General features: G+C 40.1%; 2 protein-coding genes across 3 annotated transcripts in view; one reads left to right on the top strand and one right to left on the bottom strand.

The window, feature by feature from the left end:
- GGA3 (golgi associated, gamma adaptin ear containing, ARF binding protein 3) overlaps window positions 1–13,373 on the bottom strand; it is a 36,439-nt gene extending 23,066 nt beyond the window's left edge. For both annotated transcript variants that reach the window (XM_063293169.1, XM_063293170.1), the window contains exons 1-2: window positions 13,023–13,373; window positions 1,673–1,757 (exon numbers count right to left, since the gene is read on the bottom strand). In XM_063293169.1, coding sequence (XP_063149239.1) covers window positions 1,673–1,757; window positions 13,023–13,062 — 125 coding nt within the window. In that variant the 5' untranslated portion in view covers window positions 13,063–13,373. The remainder of the gene's footprint in view (window positions 1–1,672; window positions 1,758–13,022) is intronic.
- Window positions 13,374–16,940: 3,567 nt separating this feature from the next.
- MRPS7 (mitochondrial ribosomal protein S7) lies at window positions 16,941–22,833 on the top strand. The gene is made up of 5 exons (XM_063293141.1): window positions 16,941–17,045; window positions 17,550–17,741; window positions 20,505–20,568; window positions 21,147–21,314; window positions 22,292–22,833. Exons 1-5 carry the CDS (start codon window positions 16,969–16,971, stop codon window positions 22,511–22,513), a joined length of 723 nt encoding a protein of 240 aa, XP_063149211.1. The 5' UTR covers window positions 16,941–16,968; the 3' UTR covers window positions 22,514–22,833.
- Window positions 22,834–26,311: the final 3,478 nt, after the last annotated feature.

Genomic DNA, 26,311 nt, shown 5'->3' with positions numbered 1-26,311 from the left:
GGAGCGAGAATTGCCAGATGCACAAGCTGGGTTTAGAAAAGGCAGAGGAACGAGGGACCAAATTGCCAATATCCGATGGATAATGGAAAAAGCCAGGGAGTTTCAGAAAAACATCCATTTCTGTTTTATTGACTATTCTAAAGCCTTTGACTGTGTGGACCATAACAAATTGTGGCAAGTTCTTAGCGGTATGGGGATACCAAGTTATCTTGTATGCCTCCTGAAGAATCTGTATAACGACCAAGTAGCAACAGTAAGAACAGACCACAGAACAACGGACTGGTTTAAGATTGGGAAAGGAGTATGGCAGGGTTGTATACTCTCACCCTACCTATTCAACTTGTACGCAGAACACATCATGCGACATGCTGGGCTTGAGGAATCCAAGGCTGGAGTTAAAATTGCTGGAAGAAACATTAACAATCTCAGATATGCAGATGATACCACTTTGATGCCTGAAAGTGAAGGGGAACTGAGGAGCCTTATGATGAAGGTGAAAGAAGAAAGTGCAAAAGCTGGCTTGCAGCTAAACCTCAAAAAAACCAAGATTATGGCAACCAGCTTGATTGATAACTGGCAAAGAGAGGGAGAAAACGTAGAGGCAGTGAAAGACTTTGTATTTCTAGGTGCGAAGATTACTGCAGATGCTGACTGCAGTCAGGAAATCAGAAGTCGTTTAATCCTTGGGAGAAGAGCAATGACAAATCTCAATAAAATAGTTAAGAGCAGAGACATCACACTGACAACAAAGGTCCGCATAGTTAAAGCAATGGTGTTCCCTGTAGTAACATATGGCTGCGAGAGCTGGACCATAAGGAAGGCTGAGAGAAGGAAGATAGATGCTTTGGAACTGTGGTGTTAGAGGAAAATTCTGAGAGTGCCTTGGACTGCAAGAAGATCAAACCAGTCCATCCTCCAGGAAATGAAGCCAGACTGCTCACTTGAGGGAATGATATTAAAGGCAAAACTGAAATACTTTGGCCACATCATGAGAAGACAGGACACCCTGGAGAAGATGCTGATGCTAGGGAGAGTGGAAGGCAAAAGGAAGAGGGGTCGACCAAGGGCAAGATGGATGGATGATATTCTAGAGGTGACGGACTCGTCCCTGGGGGAGCTGAGCGTGTTGACGACCAACAGGAAGCCCTGGCGTGGGCTGGTCCATGAAGTCACGAAGAGTCGGAAGCGACTGAACGAATAAACAACAACACTTTCCTATAACCCCAAGTGCTACAATTCATGACATTTTTGGACAAAAATCTTTTTTTTTCTAGAAATATTTAAATCCCATAGGCCTACTAACATTTATGATCACTGCAATATTTTGAGGATGAAACACTTGAAAGAGCAACTGACATCCCTCATATTCCAAAAGCTATCAGAATCAGGAAATTATGTAAAATGTTCTGAAACTTATCCCTGGATTTAGAACCTACCCAGAGCCACACTCATGGAGTGCTTTGTCACACAGCCTATAAAAATATTCCCTGCACAGTTTTCATGTTTGAGAGTGCAAAGTATTAATATCTATCAAAAGCAAGTATTACATATAGCAGGAGTTTGATCCATCACATGAACTGCATTAAACTAATAATCAAATCCTGTAGCTTTCTAAAAAATTCCTTCATCAATAAAACCTTGCGATGCAGTCTGAATAGTTTTGGATACAAACCCTTCAAGTTCTTTGTTGATCTGATCACAGAAGCCAATAATATACTCCCAGTCTTCCTGTCTGTTCAATGGGTTGGTGGCTTTGTCTGGTGAAAAGAAAAAACAAAGGTGTTAATCCAGAATGATTCTTTTAAAAAATCTCAAACTTCTCTCTGACAAGGAGTAGTTGATAAGTAATACATTAGTAGACCTATCTTCCCTTCTCCTTCACAAAGGCCTTGGGAGAAACAAAAACATTTCACATGGTGTAGTGACTAAGAACCAGGGATATCAGATCCAAATCCATGATAACCATGAAAACTTACTGGGTGACTCTGAGCCTGTCACTGTCTTTTAGTCCAAACTATCAATCACATAGCGCTGTTATAGAAAAAAGACTAGAGAAGGGATGCTACATATACCCTCTTGGGCTTCTAGAGGAAAGGAAGGACATAAATATAATGACTCAAAGGAAATAGTGAAATGCTCATGCAGCTGATTCAGAAGCTGTTCCCCATTTTCTTAACACCTGTGGATGTGCAGCCAGATTGCTTCACTTTCTTCCCACCAAAGCAAACCGGTTGGGCACCAACACGTATGCAGAGACTGCCAGAGTAGCTTCTAAAGCAGTGATGCAAGCCTTTCAGAAGATGCCACTGCTTCAATTATTTGAGAAAAAAAAAGTGCTTCACATTCACTCCCACATGTTGTGAGGCACTTCTCTTTCAATGCTTTTGCACAGCACTATTCAACAGTACCTGTCCCAACAGGTCCCCCCACCAAAAAAATTAGCAAGAAATCACTTCCCAAAAATATCTCCAGGGGGCTTAACTGGGAGGCATCAAAGAGAAGAGAAGGAAAGGAAAACAATTTGCCTGCTGCTGCCAATCTCTCCCCCATGACAGATTGCTGAAGGAACATAGAGCGAATTTCCCAGGGCATTTTTCAGTTCATGGGAAGGAACAATAAAGAACACAAAAGCCTTTGCGCATGTTTAGGATAGGACCAATGGGAGAGGCACACCATTCCTCAGCAGATGAACCAATGGGGAAAGGGTCACCTCAAAGCCCATAATCTGAAACACACTGTGTGTAAGAACCTGCCCTAAAAAAAAACCCAATATGAAGTGCACAGGATATATCAGAGGAGCTTTTACCTACTGCAGCTCTACCAATAGTTTAAGTGGCAAACAGGAGAGAGTGTTAGGGGCTTCTAATCAAATGTGACAACTAGTGTTTTAGTTCTTTTCTCTGAGATACACGAAGCTATTGGGAAGTGGTTTGTCAGACACGTTTTAAAAGGAGAGTTGTATCAGTGTGGTAGAAAAGAGAAAAAAAAACACCATGTGCTTCCAGGGAGACAACTTTTATTCTGCCCCCAGCTGGCACCTGGGGGCAACCGTGTGCCTATCAAAATGTTTCCTGGAGACAACCAAGCTCTGCCCCACCTCATTTTTTTCTTCAATTACTTTAATTTGTAAAAAATGAATGGGAAGCTAGCATGTTGTAAAGCCTCAAGCGTAACCTGAATTTTCAGTGACTCCAATCAAACCCCCGGAAGCATTCTTACAAAATAAAACAGTGGGTGGCTACAGCCCAGGATTTTGCTAGCATTGCCATGGTATCACCAACTTTGAGAGAATGCACACAACACACCCTCAGAACTGTAAATGTGCCCACTGGCCCCCAATGATTAGGCACTCCTAGTGTATACCATAAGAAGTGGGATAAGGAGAGGCAACACCAATACAGACAGGACATTCTATCTGAAAAATATATATCTGCCCCTTCTTTAAGTTCTAGACACCCTTCATTTTATGCAAGCATTTGATTTAAATTGATGGTGACTGAATGACAATTTTTTTAGTTATGTTATGTTGGTGTCATGCTGGTGTTAAGTCAATCAGTTGGGGCAAGATAAACATTTTGTAAATAAATATACAAAGTAAAAATCCTGGATCAAGGTAATCAGCTGCCTGCTTCAATGGAAGCCTGGCTGAACGAACTTGCACATGTTAGACATGCCACTGCAGAATTATATGCTTAACATCTGTTTTATTGTCACCCAACTCAGCATGTAAGTTCAAGAAATCTCTGTGACATATGGATTTAAAAAGCGGCTTGGAAGATATGTGGAAGCTGTACAGCTACAGAACCCTTTGGGGACCAAAATCATGCCCTATGTCTTCAGGATCAAGCTGTAATCACTCTCTGGCAAGATCTGCCAAAACCCAGAAAATCTCCATTTTATTTTTAAATACTAACAGTGCAAACTTCCAACACTTTCCAACTTTTTTTGCCATATTCTTTTGAAGCGACTAAAAAAATTAGACCCTGCCCTTGTTTACATTAGGCCCAATGTCCTATCTAGAAACTTTGTGAAGTTACTGCTTGGCTTCATCTTCTGTCCTCCTCTGGGACTTCTCAAATATCCAGTAAGAGGTGCCTAATTATTGGATTATATTCTTTCCATTGACAAATATCAAGGATTTATTTGCAGATAACAAGACAAATAAAGGAAGACTCACAAATGTTCAGAATATGCTGTATATATTTCATTACAGTAGAAATAGGGAAGCAAGTCAGATCTCTTCAGAACAGGGACAAGATTCAAAAACTGAATTATTGGGGTTCAGTGATGAGAGAATGACTGGGTAGTAAACAGAATGTCCATGAAGAAAGACAGTGATTAGGTTCACATTTTGCCAGTTTGTTTAGCCACAATTTCTTGAACAAGCAACAACTGGCTTTTACACAATACTCTAAACCAAAGTCAAATAACAGTTTTTCACTGAGAAAATAATTCCAGTGAATTTCTTCCAAACATAACGCTCCACAAAGCAGTTTATTTGAGTTCAGAGCAAACCAGATCCCTGAACACTTCCATTTCACAGCAGATGGTTTTGATGAGGATAATGCTTAGACTGCTTTTCCAGAGGAAGGATGATCAATATGTATCCGCCTGGTCAGAGGTCACAGAACTGCAATAATTTTCCGAGTGAATCCTTGGCAAAACCTGCCTTTTCAAGCCTCACAAAAACAAGAAGCAACCAAGTAAAATTGGTTCCCTAATTCATTTAGGGGCCTTTAACAATCCATTAGGGGTTACATGGCCTGAGTAAGGTTCCAGTCAGCAGGGCTGTCTTGGAGGTCTCCAACGTCCTTGCATTATAAGAGTCTGGCCTTGATCCACGGCAACCTTATCTACTACTGGTATTTGACTTTTTCTATCCTGAATGGATCTGATTCCATCAGAAAATATCAACTTCCCCTATAAATCTTGAGTACTCATAGGACATAATAGTCCATTATATGCCAAAAAAAGGGAAAAGCCATAGTCCATCACAATGGGTAACCAAGAATCTAAACAAGGAATAATTAATATTATGAGCAAGCAAAATTATAATGCAAGTATCTGTGATTAAAAGGTGTCCTCCTGAAAGGATGACTGAGCAGTAGTGATGGTCCTAATCTCAAAATATAATTGACATTTCCTGCTTGAATGCATATACTGTATGGATTGCAGAAAACCCACAACAGCAACAACAGCAACAACAAAAACCAATTCCAAATAAGTTATGCTTTTGAAAGAGAACTGGCACTGGAAATAAAACCATGGATGCAGAACAGAGACATATTGAGTCTGCAATGTGTGTATTGAGTCCACTGTGATCATTGGGTAGGAGAAACGCCAGTCAATTCATGGCAAGGCAGGGCTTTCTTCTGGGCTTTTATTGCAGAGAGAAGGGAGAACTGAAGAGAGAGGGATTTGGGAGCTGTGGATGGAAGGATGTGTGAGGGAAACCTAGAGGCCCAATCCTAGGAAAATCTCCATCTGTCAAAGTGACAGGCTTATGAGTCTATAATTAGTGCAGGGAAGGCAAGGATTGGAAGCCCATAGTTCAGTGTTTTTCAACCTTAGCAGCTTGAAGATGTGTGGACTTCAACTCCCAGAATTCCCCAGCCAGCATGCTAGCTGAGGAATTCTGGAGTTGAAGTCCACACACCTTCAAGCTGCTAAGGTTGAGAAATCAGGTCACAGCTACTTTGTAATATTAAGAGAACCTCTTTGTAACCCATTTTAAGTGATTTAATCAAATTAGTTCAAATTTAGATCAGTTCTTTGTTTAAATGTTAACAAAGTGACTGTGTTATTCTATCTCTTCCCCAAGATCCACTTAATCATGTTACCACACATATTATAATGAAATACAGGAGGAAAACAAGATAATTTAAACACCATGAAAATATTTGGTAATGGCAGCAAAAGCAACAGATCATTTGAAGATTAATGGGATTAAGCTTTAAACTTGAAGAACAAAATAATAAGAAAAGGACAATCATGAAAAAAGAATATAGAACGCTGGGCCTTTGAGAGAGTAATTGTGAATGAAATTAGTATTAAATGGACACATAAAAAACAAGCAGATATTATGTCTAGGCCAGAAAAAGAATTTAAAAGGATCACTGTAGGGATGCCATCATGCAAAACTTTATTTTATTTTATAGGTCAGGAACTTGTACCAGTTAGTTTTATTTTGCCTTAAGTTTAGGAAGCTTATATGTAGAAGAATGCAATATTTTCCCTCTTTTTGCCCTTCATTTGCTTAATTATTTTAATATTTCAAAGTTACAATATGGATGTAGTAATCCAAAAGCATTTTTGATTTATAAATACCACAGTATTCCTCAACAGTACCTCTGCAGCTTTAATGGTCACAGCTACAGTTTTTTAAATGTGTAGCAATAACATCTACCATATTTTCTGAACAGGAAGTCAGAACAAAACAACTATGTTCAGTCATACCAAGAGAAACTCCTGAACACAGGAAACAATTCTGCTGAAAACACTGGATAGCTTTGAAGACGTCTTGGGAGGGGCTGTGTCTGGTGAATACAACTCTTTTGTAATGCTAAAGCGTGGCTTCTCTCTTGCATTTCCTTCCCTGCCTTTCTCCTTCCCCATCTCCATCCAGTTTTGTTTCCCCTCCTCCCATCATTCTCTTGCCTTCCAATGCAGCAACTGTTCACCCCATTACCATCCTGCTTTTTTTCTTCTTCTTCTTGGCTGGTTCTGCTGGAAGAGAGGAGGAAAATGTGGGCATGTGTCTTATAGGAGAGTGGTTTGTGGGTGAGAGACAGAATATTTGATATATGAAGTTAGATCTATTAATTTTATAAGTGAGGTAACTTATTTTATAAGCAATTAATTTTAATCAGTAATTCTAATTATTTTTGTTGTGGCCATGTCTTTTTTGGAGTGTACCGTCTGACACAAGGAGACTGGGAGCCAGAATTCCAGGACTGGTTCAACCGGAATTGGCAACCCTGATTTAATGCAGCAGAGAAACCAGGCATTGCATAGGATGTGTGCCTTTAGGTTTACACATATGTTTTTCCTTTCTTTCTTTGAAGTCAGTCATTTCTTCATTTCTAACTAATACTTTAAAAGCTAGATGCTAAGAGCAGACTGACACTTCAAAGCAGATTATGTAAGAGTTTTAAAGTAAAATTTTAGTTAACATCACTGAGTTACTACAATTAAAAATATGAAAATATAAAAACACTAACTCACACTTTTTAATTTAGGGAATTCCTATTCCAATTACCATCCAAGATTCTTTACCAGTAATTAGAAATCTAAATAAATTAAAGCACACTTAAAAAATATGAAATATTTAAGGTAAGCACTACTGAACAGCAGCAGTAAAAGAACTGAATTACCTTAATAGCTGATGTCAGAGCCCAATATAGATGAACAAACTAGCATTTTCTTGAGAGCCTATGAATAGTCTACTTGTGATCTTTGATTTGTGATAACTGACTCACACATACACATTATAATAATTATATCTACAATATGTGAAGCAGGCATAAACACCTATTCCCATGTTTGACTTGGAACTAGAAAAGGCTTGCAACCTGCTATTTTAAATAAATTTTCTTAAAGGAATCATTCTAAGAGGAAAGAGAAGGACTGGTGTGGCAGCCAGGAAGCTTTTTTTTTTTTTATCAAGTGGAGTTTTCTCTAATTTAATCTTTCTTCCCATTAAAATTAAAGAACATTTTCTGTGCCAACTCAAAGCAAGGCAGAGCTGGTCCAACAAATGATATTAGCTTTCTACTATCTGCCTCCTGAGCCCTGCCCAACATAGGAACTTCATCTTAATCATGAGACAATGCATGAAAGGAGTGATAAAGGATATTGGCTAAGAGGCTGAACAATGTACTACGAAATTCATGCCTTCCAATCTCATTTTTATTACAAATTTGCTATGCAGCCTTAAAAATGGTAAAGCAGTTTTTGAGTTAAGGATGCCAATCTGGTGAATACCTGGACAAAGGTATTGTCATGAGTAAGGATGGTGAGCAGGGGGCTCCCATCCAGACTGTTAAGCGCATGCGTAGCACTGAGGAATTGGTCAGCCATTCAAAGAGACACAGATCGGGACCGCCTTAACCTTTGGGGTTTATATGTCTGGGTTTTTCCCACGCTTCTTCAGTTTGTTAGGATTCCTGTTATGTACTAGCAATAAAACATTAGAGACCAGTTCCTTGCCTCAGCGTGTTTCCTGGCAGTTAGGACAGCTATGCAAGTTTTTTTTTCTGGGCAACAGTACAAAACTGGTTTGCAATTGCTTTTTCCCCAAAATGGTCTAACCCACAACTTTATTATTCTCTGGTTATCTGATCTCCCATTCAAGTACTAACTGGCAACAATTATCTCTCTGCCATCAGACCTCTGTCTGCAATATGAGAATAACAACACTAATCTTTTTCACTTGACACAATGTATGTGAAGCATTTGGAGCAAAGTAAGGACATACCTCCAACAACCTAAGAGACGGCTTTATACATGGAGTTCACCAGATGGACAACACCGAAATCAGATTGACTACATCCTTTGCAGCCAAAGGTGGTGGACATCTACACAGTCGGTAAAAACAAGACCTGGAGCTGACTGTAGTTCTGATCACGAACTTCTTGCACAATTTAGGATCAGACTAAAGAGATTAGGGAAGACCCACAGATCAGCTAGATATGAGCTCACTAATATTCCTAAGGAATATGCAGTGGAGGTGAAGAATAGGTTTAAGGGACTGGACTTAGTAGATAGGGTCCCGGAAGAACTCTGGACAGAAGTTCGCAACATTGTTCAGGAGGCGGCAACAAAATACATCCCAAAGAAAGAGAAAACCAAGAAGGCAAAATGGCTGTCTGCTGAGACACTAGAAGTAGCCCAAGAAAGAAGGAAAGCAAAAGGCAACAGTGATAGGGGGAGATATGCCCAATTAAATGCAAAATTCCAGAGGTTAGCCAGAAGAGATAAGGAATTATTTTTAAACAAGCAACGCACGAAAGTGGAAGAAGACAATAGAATAGGAAGGACAAGAGACCTCTTCCAGAAAATTAGAAACATCGGAGGTAAATTCCAGGCCAAAATGGGCATGATCAAAACAAAGATGACAAGGACCTAACAGAAGAAGAAGAGATCAAGAAAAGGTGGCAAGAATATACAGAAGACCTGTATAGGAAGGATCACAATATCGGGGATAGCTTTGACGGTGTGGTCAGTGAGCTAGAGCCAGACATCCTGAAGAGTAAGGTTGAATGGGCCTTAAGAAGCATTGCTAATAACAAGGCAGCAGGAGACGATGGCATCCCAGCTGAACTGTTCAAAATCTTGCGAGATGATGCTGTCAAGGTAATGCATGCTATATGCCAGCAAATTTGGAAAACACAAGAATGGCCATCAGACTGGAAAAAATCAACTTATACCCCCATACCAAAAAAGGGAAACACTAAAGAATGTTCAAACTATCGAACAGTGGCACTCATTTCACATGCCAGTAAGCTAATGCTCAAGATCCTCCAAGGTAGACTTCAGCAATTCATGGAGCGAGAATTGCCAGATGTACAAGCTGGATTTAGAAAAGGCAGAGGAACGAGGGACCAAATTGCCAATATCCGATGGATAATGGAAAAAGCCAGGGAGTTTCAGAAAAACATCCATTTCTGTTTTATTGACTATTCTAAAGCATTTGACTGTGTGGACCATAACAAATTGTGGCAAGTTCTTAGTGGTATGGGGATACCAAGTCATCTTGTATGCCTCCTGAAGAATCTGTATAACGACCAAGTAGCAACAGTAAGAACAGACCACAGAACAACGGACTGGTTTAAGATTGGGAAAGGAGTATGGCAGGGCTGTATACTCTCACCCTACCTATTCAACTTGTACACAGAACACATCATGCGATGTGCTGGGCTTGAGGAATCCAAGGCTGGAGTTAAAATTGCTGGAAGAAACATTAACAATCTCAGATATGCAGATGATACCACTTTGATGCCTGAAAGTGAAGGGGAACTGAGGAGCCTTATGATGAAGGTGAAAGAAGAAAGTGCAAAAGTGGCTTGCAGCTAAACCTCAAAAAAACCAAGATTATGGCAACCAGCTTGATTGATAACTGGCAAATAGAGGGAGAAAACGTAGAGGCAGTGAAAGACTTTGTATTTCTAGGTGCGAAGATTACTGCAGATGCTGACTGCAGTCAGGAAATCAGAAGACGTTTAATCCTTGGGAGAAGAGCAATGACAAATCTCAATAAAATAGTTAAGAGCAGAGACATCACACTGACAACAAAGGTCCGCATAGTTAAAGCAATGGTGTTCCCTGTAGTAACATATGGCTGCGAGAGCTGGACCATAAGGAAGGCTGAGAGAAGGAAGATAGATGCTTTGGAACTGTGGTGTTAGAGGAAAATTCTGAGAGTGCCTTGGACTGCAAGAAGATCAAACCAGTCCATCCTCCAGGAAATGAAGCCAGACTGCTCACTTGAGGGAATGATATTAAAGGCAAAACTGAAATACTTTGGCCACATCATGAGAAGACAGGACACCCTGGAGAAGATGCTGATGCTAGGGAGAGTGGAAGGCAAAAGGAAGAGGGGCCGACCAAGGGCAAGGTGGATGGATGATATTCTAGAGGTGACGGACTCGTCCCTGGGGGAGCTGGGCGTGTTGACGACCGACAGGAAGCTCCAGCGTGGGCTGGTCCATGAAGTCACAAAGAGTCAGAAGCGACTAAATGAATAAACAACAAAGGACATACCACATGCAGACAATGCACTTCAAAGTTTACCAAGGGCTACTAACTCCAAGATTAATAACAGTAAGGATATTAGTCACTGGGAATAACAACTGAAGGAGGTACTGCCTCCTTTGGTCTAACCAAAGCTCTTCCTGGATTCTTAAACCTCTGATACATTTGTTCCCCATATCATTTAAGGTATCTCTTGAAGAATTCTGTAATTTTGGTATATACTGAACAATAAACCAGAATATAATTTACTTAGAAAACTTGAATATGCTACAGACAGCCCAAAGAGAGAAATATTCTAATTATTTAACAGAGGAAAATGCACATAGAATTTCTTTATTTTCCTCCTCTTAGAAATGAATCACTGCTTAATGGATCCAGACTACAGGATTCAACTACTGCCAATGCAACTCAGAGTTTCTGTTTAACTGCCTGAGTGTATTGTTCATTGAAGTGCATAGATTTTTTCCTCACTTTATTGCAACAGGCAAAATGTAACACCTCACTGGCAGTTCCATGCAGAAAGGGAAAAAAAGGCATTTTTTTCCAGTAGCTTTTAGGAACTGTAGAACAGACTCTGAAAACAGCTAGCTAGGAAATTACAAAGCTGGAAGACTGTGACCAGGCCAAAATCGGTAATAATTAGTAACTACAAATAAGTGGATGGAAAGAGGAGGGAAAGTAGAAGATAGTAGAAATAAGGTATATATTTCAGGAAATGGGATTTTTTTCCTAACAAATAAAAGTAAGGGGAAAAAAACAATTTGGATATGTTCCCAAGTAAATGAAGTAAGCATGGTACCATAAAAATACTCTAAAGGATAAGCTCTACTGCCAAAAATTACACAGTTGATATAATTTGTAACCAGAGTACATTATAACAACTTGTATATAGCCAGAGAAGAAAATAATACCTTGTCAGAGTCAAGAGGAAGTGTTCCATTTAGTAAATGCATTCCTATAGCTAATTTAAAAAACATTTTAACAATATAAAGTGGAATGGAGAGGAAGTGGGTAGAAGCAATACTGCCATACACTGGAACTGGAACAATGCAGAAGGGGATATTAATAAACATAGCACATTTAAGTTCTTCAGAAATAATAAATGTTATCCAAATCATCCTCATAACAACCTTGTAAAGTAGTGAACATTACTATTCCTCTATTACAAATACAGAGCTAAAATTGTTAGGAAGTACCTTGCCTAAGAATACCTAGGGAATGAACTGCTGTAGTGAAATTTAAACCAAATTTTTCCTAGTTCACCTCTCATACTATGATGCTTTGACTCTGGTTTCCCTGATTTCCCCAAATGGAATACCTTTTCTAAAAGGAAGATATGGAAAATCTGGGTGGGATGCATAGAACAGAATATGTAGCTCTATATTCTTCCCAGATAACTGTAACATTATTACTATCAACAACAGTGGCAACTTTAATTTAGTTTTCTTTTAAGAAGCTTAAGGTGGCACCTCTACTTCCATGCCCACATCAACCCTATAACGTAGGTTAAGGGCAGAAGATACTAACTCCAGCAGTTCTTCATGGCTCAAAAGGAGTTGAACCTAGATCCCTCTAGTTCCAGTCCGATACTCTCAAATTATGGTGGGACAGCAGATAGTGGTGGTCTTGGCCAAGTGGATTTTCACTCCAACTCAAAGGGGAAGAAGCTCTACAGGAGCATCAACTTTTGAAACCCAGAACATTCTCCGGTAGGGACTAAAGGAAGGGGCAGAAGGGAGGAAACTTGACATGGGCTCGCTTGCAAGTTGCAGGAAGGACACATGAGGGGAACCAAAAGGCCGGATTGCAAGGAGCGACTGGTCCAAAGCTGAGAAGCCAGGTGGGCGGAGGTAAATGACAACAAGCAGCGCCGCCGAGCTCTTCCTGGGGCTTCCTGATGTTCTAAGAGCGATAGAAAAGGAAACGCCGGCTCGTCCAGCTGATGAACTTTTGGAGGCACAGGGCAGCCCCGCCACAGCCTTTCCACCCGGTCCCGTCGCTTCCAGCCCCGATCCCTTTGTTCAAACGATTAGGGCCAAAGCCATCCCGCTCTTTCTCCCTCCTCCACTCCGTCAGACCTTCCTTGGCTGTCATGTCTCACTCGCGCTCCACTCCAGCGGTGCAAGCGCATCCCCTCCCTTCCACCCACCCGCCACCCATTCCTAACGCGCCATCAGTCCCGAGGTGAGGTGAGACTCCTGCGGCTGCGGCCGCCGCCGCCGCCGCCGCCCCCTTGCACGGCGGCAGGAAAGAGGGTAGGGGCTACTCACTCAGCCAGGACTCTAAGCTTTCCCCTTCCGCCTCCGCCATGTTGCCGGCTGGCTTAGAGACTCCGCCCCCCGATCAGGTTACGCCACGGCTGCGCCGAGCCGGCTAAGTTCCGCCTAACCCCGGGGGGGGGGGGGCGCGAGGAAAAGAGGGTCCGCTTCTCCTCCTTTCGCAGCGCCCTCTCGCGGCGAGCGTGGTTCACGCCTTCTTTTTTCTGCGATCAGGTTGCCCTTTTCTTGGCATGATTCTCATTCCCGCGTCTCAGGTTCGCTGCTGCGGTCGCGATCGTCTATTCAAATAGGTCGACTGTGGTTGAAAAAGAATGGTTCTACTTAAGAAAAAGCAGGTTTTTCCCTAAATACCTTCCCCAGGCCTTGGCAAATGACACCCCAAAGCTGATCATAAGTATCAAGATTGTATCCTTACTGTAGAACAAACTCGACAGAATTGTATCTTAAACATTTAAATCAGATCTTCTCCACCTGGATCCTGTATGCCTTTCTGTCACACTTTTCCTTCAAGATCGCAACCTAGATTACATAACGCCGTCCCTCCACGTAGACGCATTTCTAGGAAAATAAAATAGAGGAGGCTGTAATCCAAAGGTTTGTTTGCTGATATATAGGTGCTTTGTGATTGGTCACACCTACCATGGCAACTGTGTTGTGAGAATATGCAGTCATACATTCTTAACGTTCCAAATGTGCCTTCTGACTCAAAAAAGTTGGGATCCCAGGACTATGTACCACTGGCTCTCTTGCAGTAGCACAAGGGTTGTGACAATCAGAGGCTGAACAGAAATAGACCTTCATGTCTATAAGGACATAGAAGAACCTGTCTGGACCTATCCATCCATATTAAATGTTTTCTTAATCAGATGTCTTCTGGAATTCTGCAATCAGGCCATCAAGACAATAACTCTGTTCTTTGCCCTTCCCTCCATTGGCATTTATTAGCTTTTTTAGTTATTACATACAGTATATTTCTATCCCACCTTAGCGTTAAAAAAAACTGAATGTAAGTTATGAAGTAATGGAAGGAAATAGTAGAATAAATACAGTAAAGATGGGATTACTGTAGAACAAAATATAAAAGAGGAAGCACAAAGAAGAAGACTGAAATTTAGCAATATGATGAGGCAAATGTCTGTGAGAACAAGATGTTTTCCTTTATCGCTATTATTTTTTTGACTGCCAATGCTATATCCTATCTGTGAATTTGGTAGCTACATTCAGTTATGGCAGCCAATATTTATTTGTTCTTTCGTCTGTGTGCTTCTTTGATAGACTGCTTTTCCAGATACAAATCTTTCCAGTTCATATTAAAGTAACATCAGCAGTCAATAAGAAAACCAGTTATTTAAGAAGTAATCAGGATTGTTTCTGTGGGATAGATAGCCCTATGGGAAAAAGGAGAGATGTTAGTTTGAACAGGTTCTGAGGTGATCTTCAGCTGCCTCCCCCATTTTCCTTCTATATTAGCCAATGATCATTTCCCATAACTAACCCATATTTAAAGCCATCTGAACTAAGGGGCTAGCACCTCAGCTTGTAGCCATGAATTCCATAAATCTATTGTGCATTATGTGAAGTCTTTTCTTTTCCTGAATATCTTCTCAAATTTATTGAAAGTGAAAAAAAGGTGAAAGGTCCCCTGTGCAAGCACCGAGTCATGTCTGATCCTTTGGGGGGACACCGCTTTCGCAATGTTTTCTTGGCAGATTATAGAGCAGGGTGGCTTGCCATTGCCTTCCCCAATCGTCATCTTCCCCAGCAAGCTGGGTGCTCATTTTACTGACCTTGGAAGGATGGAGTTGACCTGAGAAAGCTACCTGAGAATCCAGCTTCTGCTGGGATCGAACTCGGGTCGTGGGGAGAGCTTCAGTTGCAATATTGCCACCTAACACTCTGTACTACACGAGGCTATATCAAATTTACTGGATGACCCCAAATTCTAGTATTTTAAGCAGAAAGTAAAATTTCTAGCCACTTGCTCTCCATCATTTGTACATTTAAACTTCTATCATAGTCCCTTTTTTCCTCCTAAACTGAAAATAAAATTCAAGCTTTGTAACCATTCTGCATACAGGATTTCTCTCAGGCTGTTTGTAATTTTAGTTATCACTTTCAACATTTTTGTCTTCTTCTATACTATGCTTGAAGGGTGACAACCAAAATTAAGCATAGTATTTCCAAAGGGGATGCACCACAAATGTATGTGATATTATGTATACTTTTTATTTTTCAGTCTCCTCCCTAACCCTCTCCAACAATTTCCTCTTTTACTCAGCCACACACACTGATCTGATAGTTTATTCAGCACAAAATCCAACCATCATTTTTATGCCAGTTCAGCCTCCATTAGTATATATCCCTAAATAGGGTTTTGTTTTACTCAGATATGCATTGCTTGACATTTTGCTTGACTAATGTCATCCAGTTTGGAAAGATTGTTTCAGAACTCTTAGTATCCATGTCCATCACATGCTGATTTCTTGCTCTGCCTCATTTTGTTATCCTTCCTTGTACAACCACTGAAAAATTTAAGTGCAGTCCTATGAATACATATCAGAACAGAGGGAGATTAGACTATACATTTTTCGTCAAGACTTTCTTTTAAATTGAATGAACAATTGCTGGGGTACTATTACTTTATGAGGACAAGAAGAAAAAATTGGTTGTTCAAAATCAGTGGCCTTTAACAGAGTACTTTGACAATACGCATATATTTTATATTCAATTATGTACACATTCATAAGACATTTATGAGTTACACCACAGTTAGCCATGAAAATATACTCAATTGTTACAGTGTAATCACTGAAGTAGAAAATGTTTGCCCTTCACTTGGTTAACTCCACTTCTTCTTTTTTAGGTATATTGCCTGGGCCTGCCCCCACCCCAAGTGTGCAAAGGGACCCCTCTCCTGGCTGTGTTACTGATTGTGGTCTCTCTCTCTCCCTCAGCTGCTGTGTATTTTAAGTTTTGTAGTTGTAATTGTTTTTATTTTTACTTTTAACATGATTTGCTACCCGGAGTCATTTGTTGAGATGGGCAGCTATGCAAATTGGTCAATATGTTTCTACTGAATGATTTACAAATTGCTTATTTCTCCTAGTCAACACTCAGTGATGGACAAAAATACACTGTGCACACCAACAAACTGAAAAACATTGTAGTTGATCCAAAACTGATTGAAGGTGGCTTACAAAACACATTTTGCACGGGCTGCAGTTTTCCAAGGATTTTCAAGGGCGATTCCCCCCAACTATAAGGCAAATTACGGTAAACAGGCAATGACGATTCTTTACGGTATTCCTAGTGTGGCCCGGCCTCCCACAGTACGGTACCTTCCCAAATAGGTCAGGATTATAACTCCCGGGATTTTGGGGGTTGTAATCCTAACCTATTTGGGAAGGTACCGTACTGAACACAGCCCTGTTCGTTTGCTTTTTCCCTGCAACCGTTCCCTTACGCGGTGAGTTTCTTCATGTCCTTTTTCGATGCAGCCACTATTTCCGCTATTTTTTATGTCTCTCGTTCGGCATATCGTGCCAACCAGCGCACAGCTTCTACCGCTTAACGAAGCGAGGAGCCCTTGCCCAGGGCCGGAAGGAGGCAGTCCATTCGCTAACCCAGTACGAAATTGCGATTACACGACAAGTGAGACAAATTTCTGCATTTTTTACAGATACCCCAAAAAGGGAACATTAACATATCCAGTTTTCTCACTAGGAATGACCATCTCGCTTGTGCACATTAAAAGCGAAGTTCTCATTCGGAAGGAGTCGCTCTACCCTTCTCGCAGATCTTCTCTTACCCGGTGACGGTGCGTCACAAAGGCGCATGGAAGGGAAAAAGCCCCTCCCGCAGGAGGCCGTTTCCAGAGCAACATAGCTCCACCCCCAGGCAATAGTTTGGGCGGCTCTCAACAAGGTCCTGAAGTAAGATGGCGTTTTCTGCTGTGGGGGGGGTTGGGCGGTTAGCCCAGCATCTCCGTGGCTCTCGGAAGATCTGGCTACCCGGGTAAGGAACGGAGGCTCAAAGAAGGTGAAAGGCTTGAGGCGACACCATGTAATGGAGAGGGGGCGGGTTGATTTATTTGGTTTCCTAACTAGAATGGTACTTGGCATTATGACTCCGTAAAGCAACATGCCTGCCAGGCGGGAGCGTGCGTAGAAATAGTGTAAGGAAATCCTCAAATCACACTCCTATTGTGAAATTAAACATCATGGTCCTATGCTCGTCTCGTGAGGAATATTCTGTAAGCTGTTTGCATTGCTTCTTTCCTTTTCAGCCCCAACAAGGTCGGCCAAGTTGCGGGCCATTTCTAAACTCCTTGGGCCCAGCGAAATTTCTGCCGCTTAATTCTTGCTACCGTTCGGCTGAAACGATTTATGTTGCACCTGAGAGAATGGACCATGGGACTGCATATGAGAAGGGAGCTTACATGCAGAATTCTATATTTTCATGTCTTGGGGGCTGAAAATATTGGTGTGACATTCTTTACTGCTCATCAAATCTTTGTAGGCTGACTCAAGTCAGGTGGAGCCGATACAATCCTGCATTCCTTGAACCAGAAGTGAATAAAGAAATTTATCGTAAATCTCCAGAGCAAATGTCAGAGGAGGAAAAAAATAAACAGCAACTCAAAGCGGTCCAGCCAATAAAAGCCACCCGTTCCAACATCACCAGTTCTGTGTTCTATGATCCCATGATCAGGTCTGTTTTTATTATTTATTTATTAATAGTAATTTTATTAAAAATTACTTACAATGATAAAAAACTAATACAAACTAAAAAAAGAAAAGCATAAAAAGAAAAAATAGAAGGTGCAGGAAAAAAAAATATAGTAAAAAGAAAAATATAAAAAATGATTTCCCTCTTATCACAATAAGTATAAACAATTTTAGTAATTTACCACCTTCTCTTAAAATACAACAAATGATCTCTTCTTCTCATATTTATAAACAAGTCCTTAAAACCTCATCATTTCAGTCTTGAACAAGCAAAAGTCCATTAAGGGTTACCAGAGATGACAACATATCTATTTTAACCTTGATCAAATAAACCAACTTTATATTCCTTCTTTTACTTTTAACAATCTTGATCTTTAATCCCTTCAAATACTGTCCTAAAACTTGATTTCTTTTTATGTTTTCTTTGTCCCTTCTCACAAAATTCTTCAGAGCTTTAACAAGCTTCTTTTGTAAATTGATATAGTAAGATTATCCAGGTCATTTTCTTGGTTTGTTATTTGTATAACCCTTTAATTATTAAGACATCATCCGGTTTCTTTTGCTTGTCCAGTGTAGAATCTCTTTCTTGTAGCCTGTTCTTGTAGCCCATTCTTGTAGGCTGTCATTTTTAAATCCATTTTCATATCAATCTCACTCTTGTTTGGTAAAACTTGTTCTCTTCCATAACATCCTTTAAACACAGTCTATCTATAGAGGTAGTCACTTTTAAAATTAACTTCTGGGTCCATTGTTCAAAAACACCCTTCAATATGTCCAATGTTAAAATATTTTGCTCCATTCTGTATTAGGAAGTCAAATTTAAGAGTTCTTCTCCTTTGATTGTAATCTTTAGTTTCTTCTGGTTCCCTCTAGTGTCCAATCTTCAAAGTCTCATCCTGTCATTTTCTTTAAGAGAATTCAAAACAAAAGCATTTTCTCACAGGAAGGATTCTTATAATTAATTCCAAAATCTTATTTCAAATCCATCTGGACCCTTAGTCCATTTGTAATTTTTCAAAATCAAAGTTCTGATCACCCTTTTGCTGTTTATTAAAAAAAAAATTAAATCCTTAAACTTGTATCTAAAACTTCTTTCACCAAGGATTGAAGGAAACTCACCTGGTGTTTTCAGACTTGTTGATCCAAAGGTTCCCAATAGCTGAAAAGCAATTAAGAAGCAATTTCTGAAAGTGACTAGAAAAGGAAGTATGTAAACCCAGTGTCCTTAAAGGTGTCAACCGCAGTTTGAGCAAGATGGCTATTCCCTCGTCTCCCAGAGCTCTAAACTCACCAGAGACCGCTGTCTTGTGGTCTCCTCATGAGGATCAATTGTCTGAAGTGCTTGTAGGCAATCTCAAGTCCTCTCCTTGTCTGGAGAGGAATTACAAAGAGCCGGTCTATTTGCTGGCTCTTCATTCCGCTGTGGTTGTTGGCTCCACTTTTAGTGGAGCCATCTTCAGTTTGCCATTTTCCCCGGAAGTCATCCCATGATCAGGTCTGAATGTTGTAGGGCATGGCTGATCCAGTCCTTGCATCTGTGTCTGCTGCTGAACAAATAAATCTCATTGATTTTATAGAATAATTTATTTAACCAAAATATATAAGGTTTAAATAGCAACAACTATTATTTTAAAAGCTAGGAAGTACAATATAAGTAGAAGGATGAGTCCAAAGTACTGGGGTTTTATTAGTGGTGATTTATTGTGAAATAAATTAGTTCAGCAGGCTTCTAGATGTTCATATTTCCCCCCCAAAAGGCTGGCACAGCAAAGCTCCAACTGAACAACATTCTCAGATGAGTTTTCATCTCTCTGCTTTTATGTATAACTGTGATGCAAAAAGGAAGTACGATATGAATACTTCCCTTATTTTTCTACTCCAATTTTGTAAGCATCTGCCGCCCCTTTTCAAGAAAGGATATTAGCCTGAGTTTATACTCAGGTCTTACTTTCTTTGCCATTCTGATTCCCATTTTGTATCAAGGTTTATTGAAAAAACAACAATTAACTGAGTATGTATGTATGTATATTTCAAATTTAGCTACCGGCCATCTCACTCAAAGAGCAACTCTGGGCAGTTTACAATAAAACCAGGATAAAAGCAGAATAAATAATCATTAAAATACAATACAAGAAAACCATATTCTTAAACAAAAGTATAATCCAAGATAGGGGTGTTAAAATGGTCTTAATATACCATGTTAAGCCAAAACCAAGGAAACCAGATGATTTATTGCAATATGTGAACCCAGCCATAAACTGCTGGTGATTTGTGAAGTTATTTGCTTCTACTGCTGCTGTAAGAAGAGAAGGTTATCTAGCAGCTTTTTACTAGATGGTGTAGTGCGATCACGCAAAATGGATGGAATCTACAGGTGCCGTGACCTTTCATGAGGTAGACTTTTGTCTGTGTAATGCCGCAGTGGCAGCTTTCCCTTGTGTGTCATGATGTTCTCTGGTAAGGGCTGGGTTTCCTCCCCTCCGACCACCAGCATCCTGTATAGGAGTTGGTAGCCCTCTGTCAAAGAGCCACACGATCATCACAGTTATCGGTCTTCAATTCTAAGAGCATAGTTGGAGGAATAAAGGAGGATATTAAATGATTGGAACTTTTCTTCCAAATCTGCCCAGAGGCCACCATAGTAGGGTAGTGCAATAGCTACAAAATTATGGGAATTTTATGTTGTGGCAAAGATACTTAGACTACTAAGTACTAATACCATCACACTTGCATTTTGTCATTACAGTAAATTCACCAACATGATGATGAAAGGAGGTGATAAAATTTTGGCACGATCAATCATGAATCAGGTACAATTAATGTTTCACACTACTGATGCTTTTCCTTGATTATTACCCATATGAAAAGGAAATAATATTCCTATTTTATGGTTATATAGAAAGTGTTTACTCCTCTATTAATACATCTATTGCGTATTCAGTTATTTCTTTGGTTTGCTTCTTGCCAAATGCCAAAAGAATCACAAATTATATATAGGTCTGTATTTATGCATCATATTTTTAAATCTGCCTTTCACAATTATATCTGATGAAGAGTGGGAAATTTTAGTTTTTATTTATTTATTTTTATAGCCTTCCTGGTGGACAGTAGAAGTTTACAAGTCAACAGTAGCTCTGAGAACTGAAAAAATCTTTGTTACATCTAGTAGCCAAGGAGGGGTTGGGATTCTAATCTGTGAATCTTTCTCAAACGTCATGCTCTTTATATGTATTTGTAAGTTGCGTGCCCTGCAGAAGAGGAGATGTAGATGCAGATAAGTAGCACTGGTTCATGTCCATCTGCATGTGGAAATTTGTTCCACATTAAGTAAATCATTTTGTTGAGTGAACCCTTCACAGTCCTTCCTTTACTTTTATTTGGAATTAAGACTTTAGAAGCCATTAAGAGGAAGCAACTTGTGAAATACCATGAAGCAGATGAGAAAGTGAAAGAAGAAATTGAGTGCAATCCTTACAAAATCTTTCATCAAGCAATCGAAAACTGTCAACCTGTAGTTGGGCTCACGGGTATCATAAGAGGAGGCAAAAAATATCAGGTAAGACATAAAAAGAGAATGCTGGGTTAACACAATGCACTAAGTTTTTAAAACCATGCTTTAATGACTGTGCCACAATGACCAGATTCACACATAACACTAAGTTATAAATAACAGCTTATAAACCACCATCATATGTCCAGCCAAGCCAAAATCAAACAAGATTATGGCTTAAAAAATAGTTGATGAGTCCTAACACTCTGATGTCATAAATATCTAATCTCCTGCAACTCAACTTAGTTTGGTTTGTATTTGTTTTTAACTTAAACATACAATTGTCATAATAGATGAGTAGGATAAAAAGACCCCAGCAATCCATGATTCCATTGGGATAGAAGGTACTTCTCTTTCCACCTATGGATTGGCAGGCTTGCTACTGTCAGAAGATGCACACTTCATTGAATTCATACCAGTATAAAGTTATCAAAACAAAAATATACTTGCTTTTTTTCCTTTACCATTGCTTTAAAATTGTATGGCATCATCTTTAGTGGCCTGGGATTCTTGCATATATCCCTGTATGTTTATATCTAAGGCAAAGCATTCTGAGAATTTCCTCTTGCATTTTGAAAAGCTCATAACATTGCTGAAAACAGCCTCCATCCACTTTAGCTCTAAGGTGATACGGAGAGATCCCAGAACTGTTTAATGGATTTATAGGGCCACCCCGCTCAAACAGTGTGACTCTGAGTGGCATACATCAAAAGCAAACATTAAACACACATACAAAATACCCAGACAACATTTAAAAAACAACTTAATATGTAAAATATGGAATGGCAACCAAAACAACCAAAAAGGGACTCCACTCATCTAGACTCAAACGCCTGGGGTTGCTACCCTAAATCCATTGGTTTTTGGAACATGGATCTTGATTTCAACATGTTTTGCAAACATGAGGATTCTCATGTATTGTAAACTTAATTAGCACGCTGTAACATAAAAGTATATTCAGCCCTGACTTTTGCTTTTTGTAGGTACCAACTCCTCTGAAGATCAGTCGGCGGAGCTTCTTAGCCATGAAGTGGATGATCACAGAATGCAGAGAAAACAAGCACAGGCGAACTTTAATGCATGAAAAGCTCTCAGATGAGCTGCTGGAAGCCTTCAACAATAGTGGCAATGTGATTAAAAAAAAGTACGAGTTGCACAAAATGGCAGAAGCTAACCGGGCCTTTGCTCATTTTCGATGGGGGTAGAGAATGTTGTGTGCTATTGGATCCAGTATATGAGGACTAAGACTTCTGCTGCAGGACAAGACCATGTTGTTGTTTTAATGCCATGTGTTTTTCTTTGCATATCACTAATCTGAGCAGCAAATCGCATACTTCTCATCCAACTCATATGAATATGAGCTAAAAGAAATCTTAGCTAAAATACAGGGTCCCCTTTTTCAACCTCACAGGTTTTGGGTATGCCACATCCCAAATGACATCATCAGTACATGTCACTGTTTCCAACTCATTTCCTCTGTGTGGGTCGGTGTTCATCAGCTGTTCGTTCATGTTTTGGAAAACTAACGGGAAAAGAAGCATGTGAGTGAAGGAGGTAAGAGCTGAAAAATAGTAGTAAAAATGGAAATCACTTTCTGATTTGACTTTTATATTATAGGTTCATTGCTGAAAATAGCATGAATGAGAGAACAGTTGAATAAATGTCTCTGTATTCACACACATGTCACATCATGGGCAAGAATTAATGACACCATTTTTACCCTTAAAACAAAATGAGCAGTTTTTCTGTTTTCCACAAAAGTCTTCTCTGTCTGCATCCAGTAAAATAATTACTGTGTAGCTCGTTCTACTTTACTGCTATTTAAATAACAAAATGTACTAATTTCAGATTATAAGCCCCTTATCTACACCACACAAATCCTGCTTGATGGAGATGTCTCAAGCTTGCTGGTAGCTTCTGGAAGTAATAAGCAATAAGCAAGAATGCCAAACATTTTAATGTTTCCATTTGTTAATGAAATATACACAGCACATAAGATCTGAACTTGATTTAGGAATTACACCAATAATAAACTTCATTAAAAGAAGTTGGTAAATTACCAGATTATAGCCCTTTCTAGTTGTAGTATTAATTTGCTTAGATGCCTTTAGGAGTGACTGTATTGTATCCGCTGGGTCTGCGTGGTTTCAGTGGCATCAGAGATACCGAGAGATAAATCATCAAACTGAATTCAAAGGTATTAGCAACAGAATTGGATAGATGGATTAAAAACAGTCTTCTTCCTAGCATTTTCCCGCTATCACGGGGTCTGCTTTTCGGATCCTGAAATGTCACTTTGCCTGATCGTCCGCATCCTCAGGGCGTAGACCCTCAATTTGCATGTCCTTATTGATGGTGTCTTGCCACCTCTGTTTTGGTCGCCCATGTGGCCGCTGGCCATTGATTTTAAGACGGTTAACTATTTTGGTGACGGTGGAAGATTCCGCTCTAAGGACATGTCCATACCAGTGAAGCTGGCTTTCTCTCATCTCTGTAATTAATGATATGCCTAGTTGTTGTCAGATGGCATCATTTGTGATGTGATTGAGCAGGGAGATGCCTAATATCCAATGGAGCATATGCATTTTCATAACATGGAGGCAGCTCTCTATACCCCTTGTTGCTGCCCAACACTTGGTTCCATACAGTGCCACAGGGCAAACAATTGTCTTATAGATCTTAGATTTGAGACGGGTTGGTATTTGTCACAAAGTACACTGGTGAGTTCTTGCCAGTGCAACCAGGCCACATTCACCTTGCGCATCACCACTGATGCCACCGTCGCCTTGGAGATGGGAGCCAAGGTACCAAAAGATATCCACCTTTAAGTTTTCTCCATTTATTTGAAGTATCCCATGGGTGGTTACAGTCTCTAGGTACTCAGTTTTCTTTATGTTCAGGTGGAGTCCAAAATGGCTGAGGCAGTCATTCCATGCCTGTACTTGCCACTGCAGTTCATTCCTAGTAGTAGAAGCAAGCATGACATCAGTGTAGGGTATGGTCCAGGGTGCATTTCACTGCAGGCCTTACGTGATGGTATCCATGACTAATATAAATATGAGCAGCAACAGCGCAGAGCCTTGGTGTACTCCAACAGTCACTGGAAAACTGTCAGGCCAGCTGAGCATTGCACACAGCTACTAGTGTTCTTGTATAACATTTTGATCTGGTTGAGCAATTCAGGCACCCCATGATCACGAAGAGTATACCAAATCGGTTGGTGTGGAACACAGTCAAAAGCCTTTTCCAAGTCTAGGAATGCCATGTGCAATGGTTGGGTCTTCTCTTGGTGTTTCTCTATAAGGTGGTGAGCTGCAAAAATGGCATTGGCAGTCCCGCATCATTTGACAAAGCCATGTTCATTGATGGTGAGTTGGATGATGTTGCAAATGTGCTGGTCCAAAATTTTTTCCAAGATCTTCATAGTATAGGACAAGAGGCGAATTGGGTGGTAATTGACGCAGTCAGCTGGGTCACCCTTGTTTTTAAATATGGGGACTGTTATACTTGTTGACCAATCAGTACACAGCCATTACTCGTCGTGGCATTAAAGTAGTTGGTCAACCAATGTATCCCCATATTGTGGAATTCCTGCAGTTTCCAGAAATCCACAGGTAGATCAAGTCCTGGGGCCTTTTTTCATACTATCTACTGCATTAATGACGTCCATAGTAATAATGGGCAAAATTGTCCATAGATTGGCATGCCCACTGGAATTGGTGGGTGCAGGAATTCAATATTGGAGATCTCGTTAAAATGATCACGCCAATGTTGCAGAATTTCCTGCTTGCCCTGAAGTCTTTTGCCATCCTCGTCCTTTATGCACATATAGTGCTCAATGTCTTGGGTGGCCTTCTTCCGTGCTTTGGCCAGGTGGTAGATGTCCTTCTCCCCTTCTGTTGTTTCCAGACTATCATATAGGTCTTGGTAGTGTTCCGCCTTGGCTTTGGCAACAACCCTCTTAGTTGCTCCTTTGGCAGCCACATAATACTGCCAATTTTCCTCGGTCTCATCTGTCTGCCATTTCTTAAAAGCTCTCTTCTTCTCTTGCACTTTCTCCTGTACTTGTTTGGTCCACAGCCATGCTTGTTCATCAATACGTCGGCGGCCTGGTTGTGTGACGCCGAGGATTTCTCTGGAGATGGTGGTAACAGAGTCACAGAATGCCGTCTATGTGGTGTCACTTGAGGCAGTATTAATAGGTGGAAATGTGGAAATGTAATAATTTACTTCCGGTAAATGTATTTTTATATAAAAGGCAACCCTTTATATGTTTCTAATACATTGTTTATTTGAGAAAACATCCTGTTTTTCACTCAGAATGTTTCAACAGCCAGTTTTAGGGGAGAGAGTAAGTACTGGCACCTTAAGCCATCTGCCTCAGTTTGTGTCATTATCAGTAATCAGCAGTATCTATGGCTTATGTCCTTAGCCCAGAGGGGTGGGTTGCTAAGACAATCCGAAACTTTCTCCCTGAGGATTCCTTCCTGTGGTTTCATACTGCTCAAATGTGTTTTAGCTCATCTATCTTATTAGTTGTCAATAGCTGGCCTGAAATGGAGCTCACTATGTGTAGTTAACAATTTTTAATCTCTATCTCCATGTCTTGATTCTAAAACAAGGGGTTTCAGGTCACTCTCTCCAAAAGATACTAATTTTTCACTCTCTCAGTCAAGCACTGCATTTTTATTAGATGTATAGAAATGCAACTCATTTGACATAGAAAGATGCTATCGTTGGTTATTTAGAATCATTGATGTCCTGTATCTCAAAGTACTTCCTGTGCCTTTGCTTTGTTATACTCTTATTTTTGCTCTTAGACTTGTCTTGATTCTGTTGTTTTTCATACTGTTATGATTTATATTTCTCATCTTTAGTCACAATGTCCCAGAAATAAATTTCTTATACATTCAAAACCCTACAAATCTGAGTTGGATGTAATTTTGTTCCATGGTCAACCAGTGTAATAGGTGGCCTTCTGAAGTGGTATGTTCCCATTCACC

Source organism: Candoia aspera, chromosome 2, assembly GCF_035149785.1.
Source record: "Candoia aspera isolate rCanAsp1 chromosome 2, rCanAsp1.hap2, whole genome shotgun sequence".
In the NCBI taxonomy this organism is placed as follows: domain Eukaryota; kingdom Metazoa; phylum Chordata; class Lepidosauria; order Squamata; family Boidae; genus Candoia; species Candoia aspera.
Note: the sequence above shows the minus strand (reverse complement) of the source record. Positions and strands in the feature narration are given on the sequence as shown.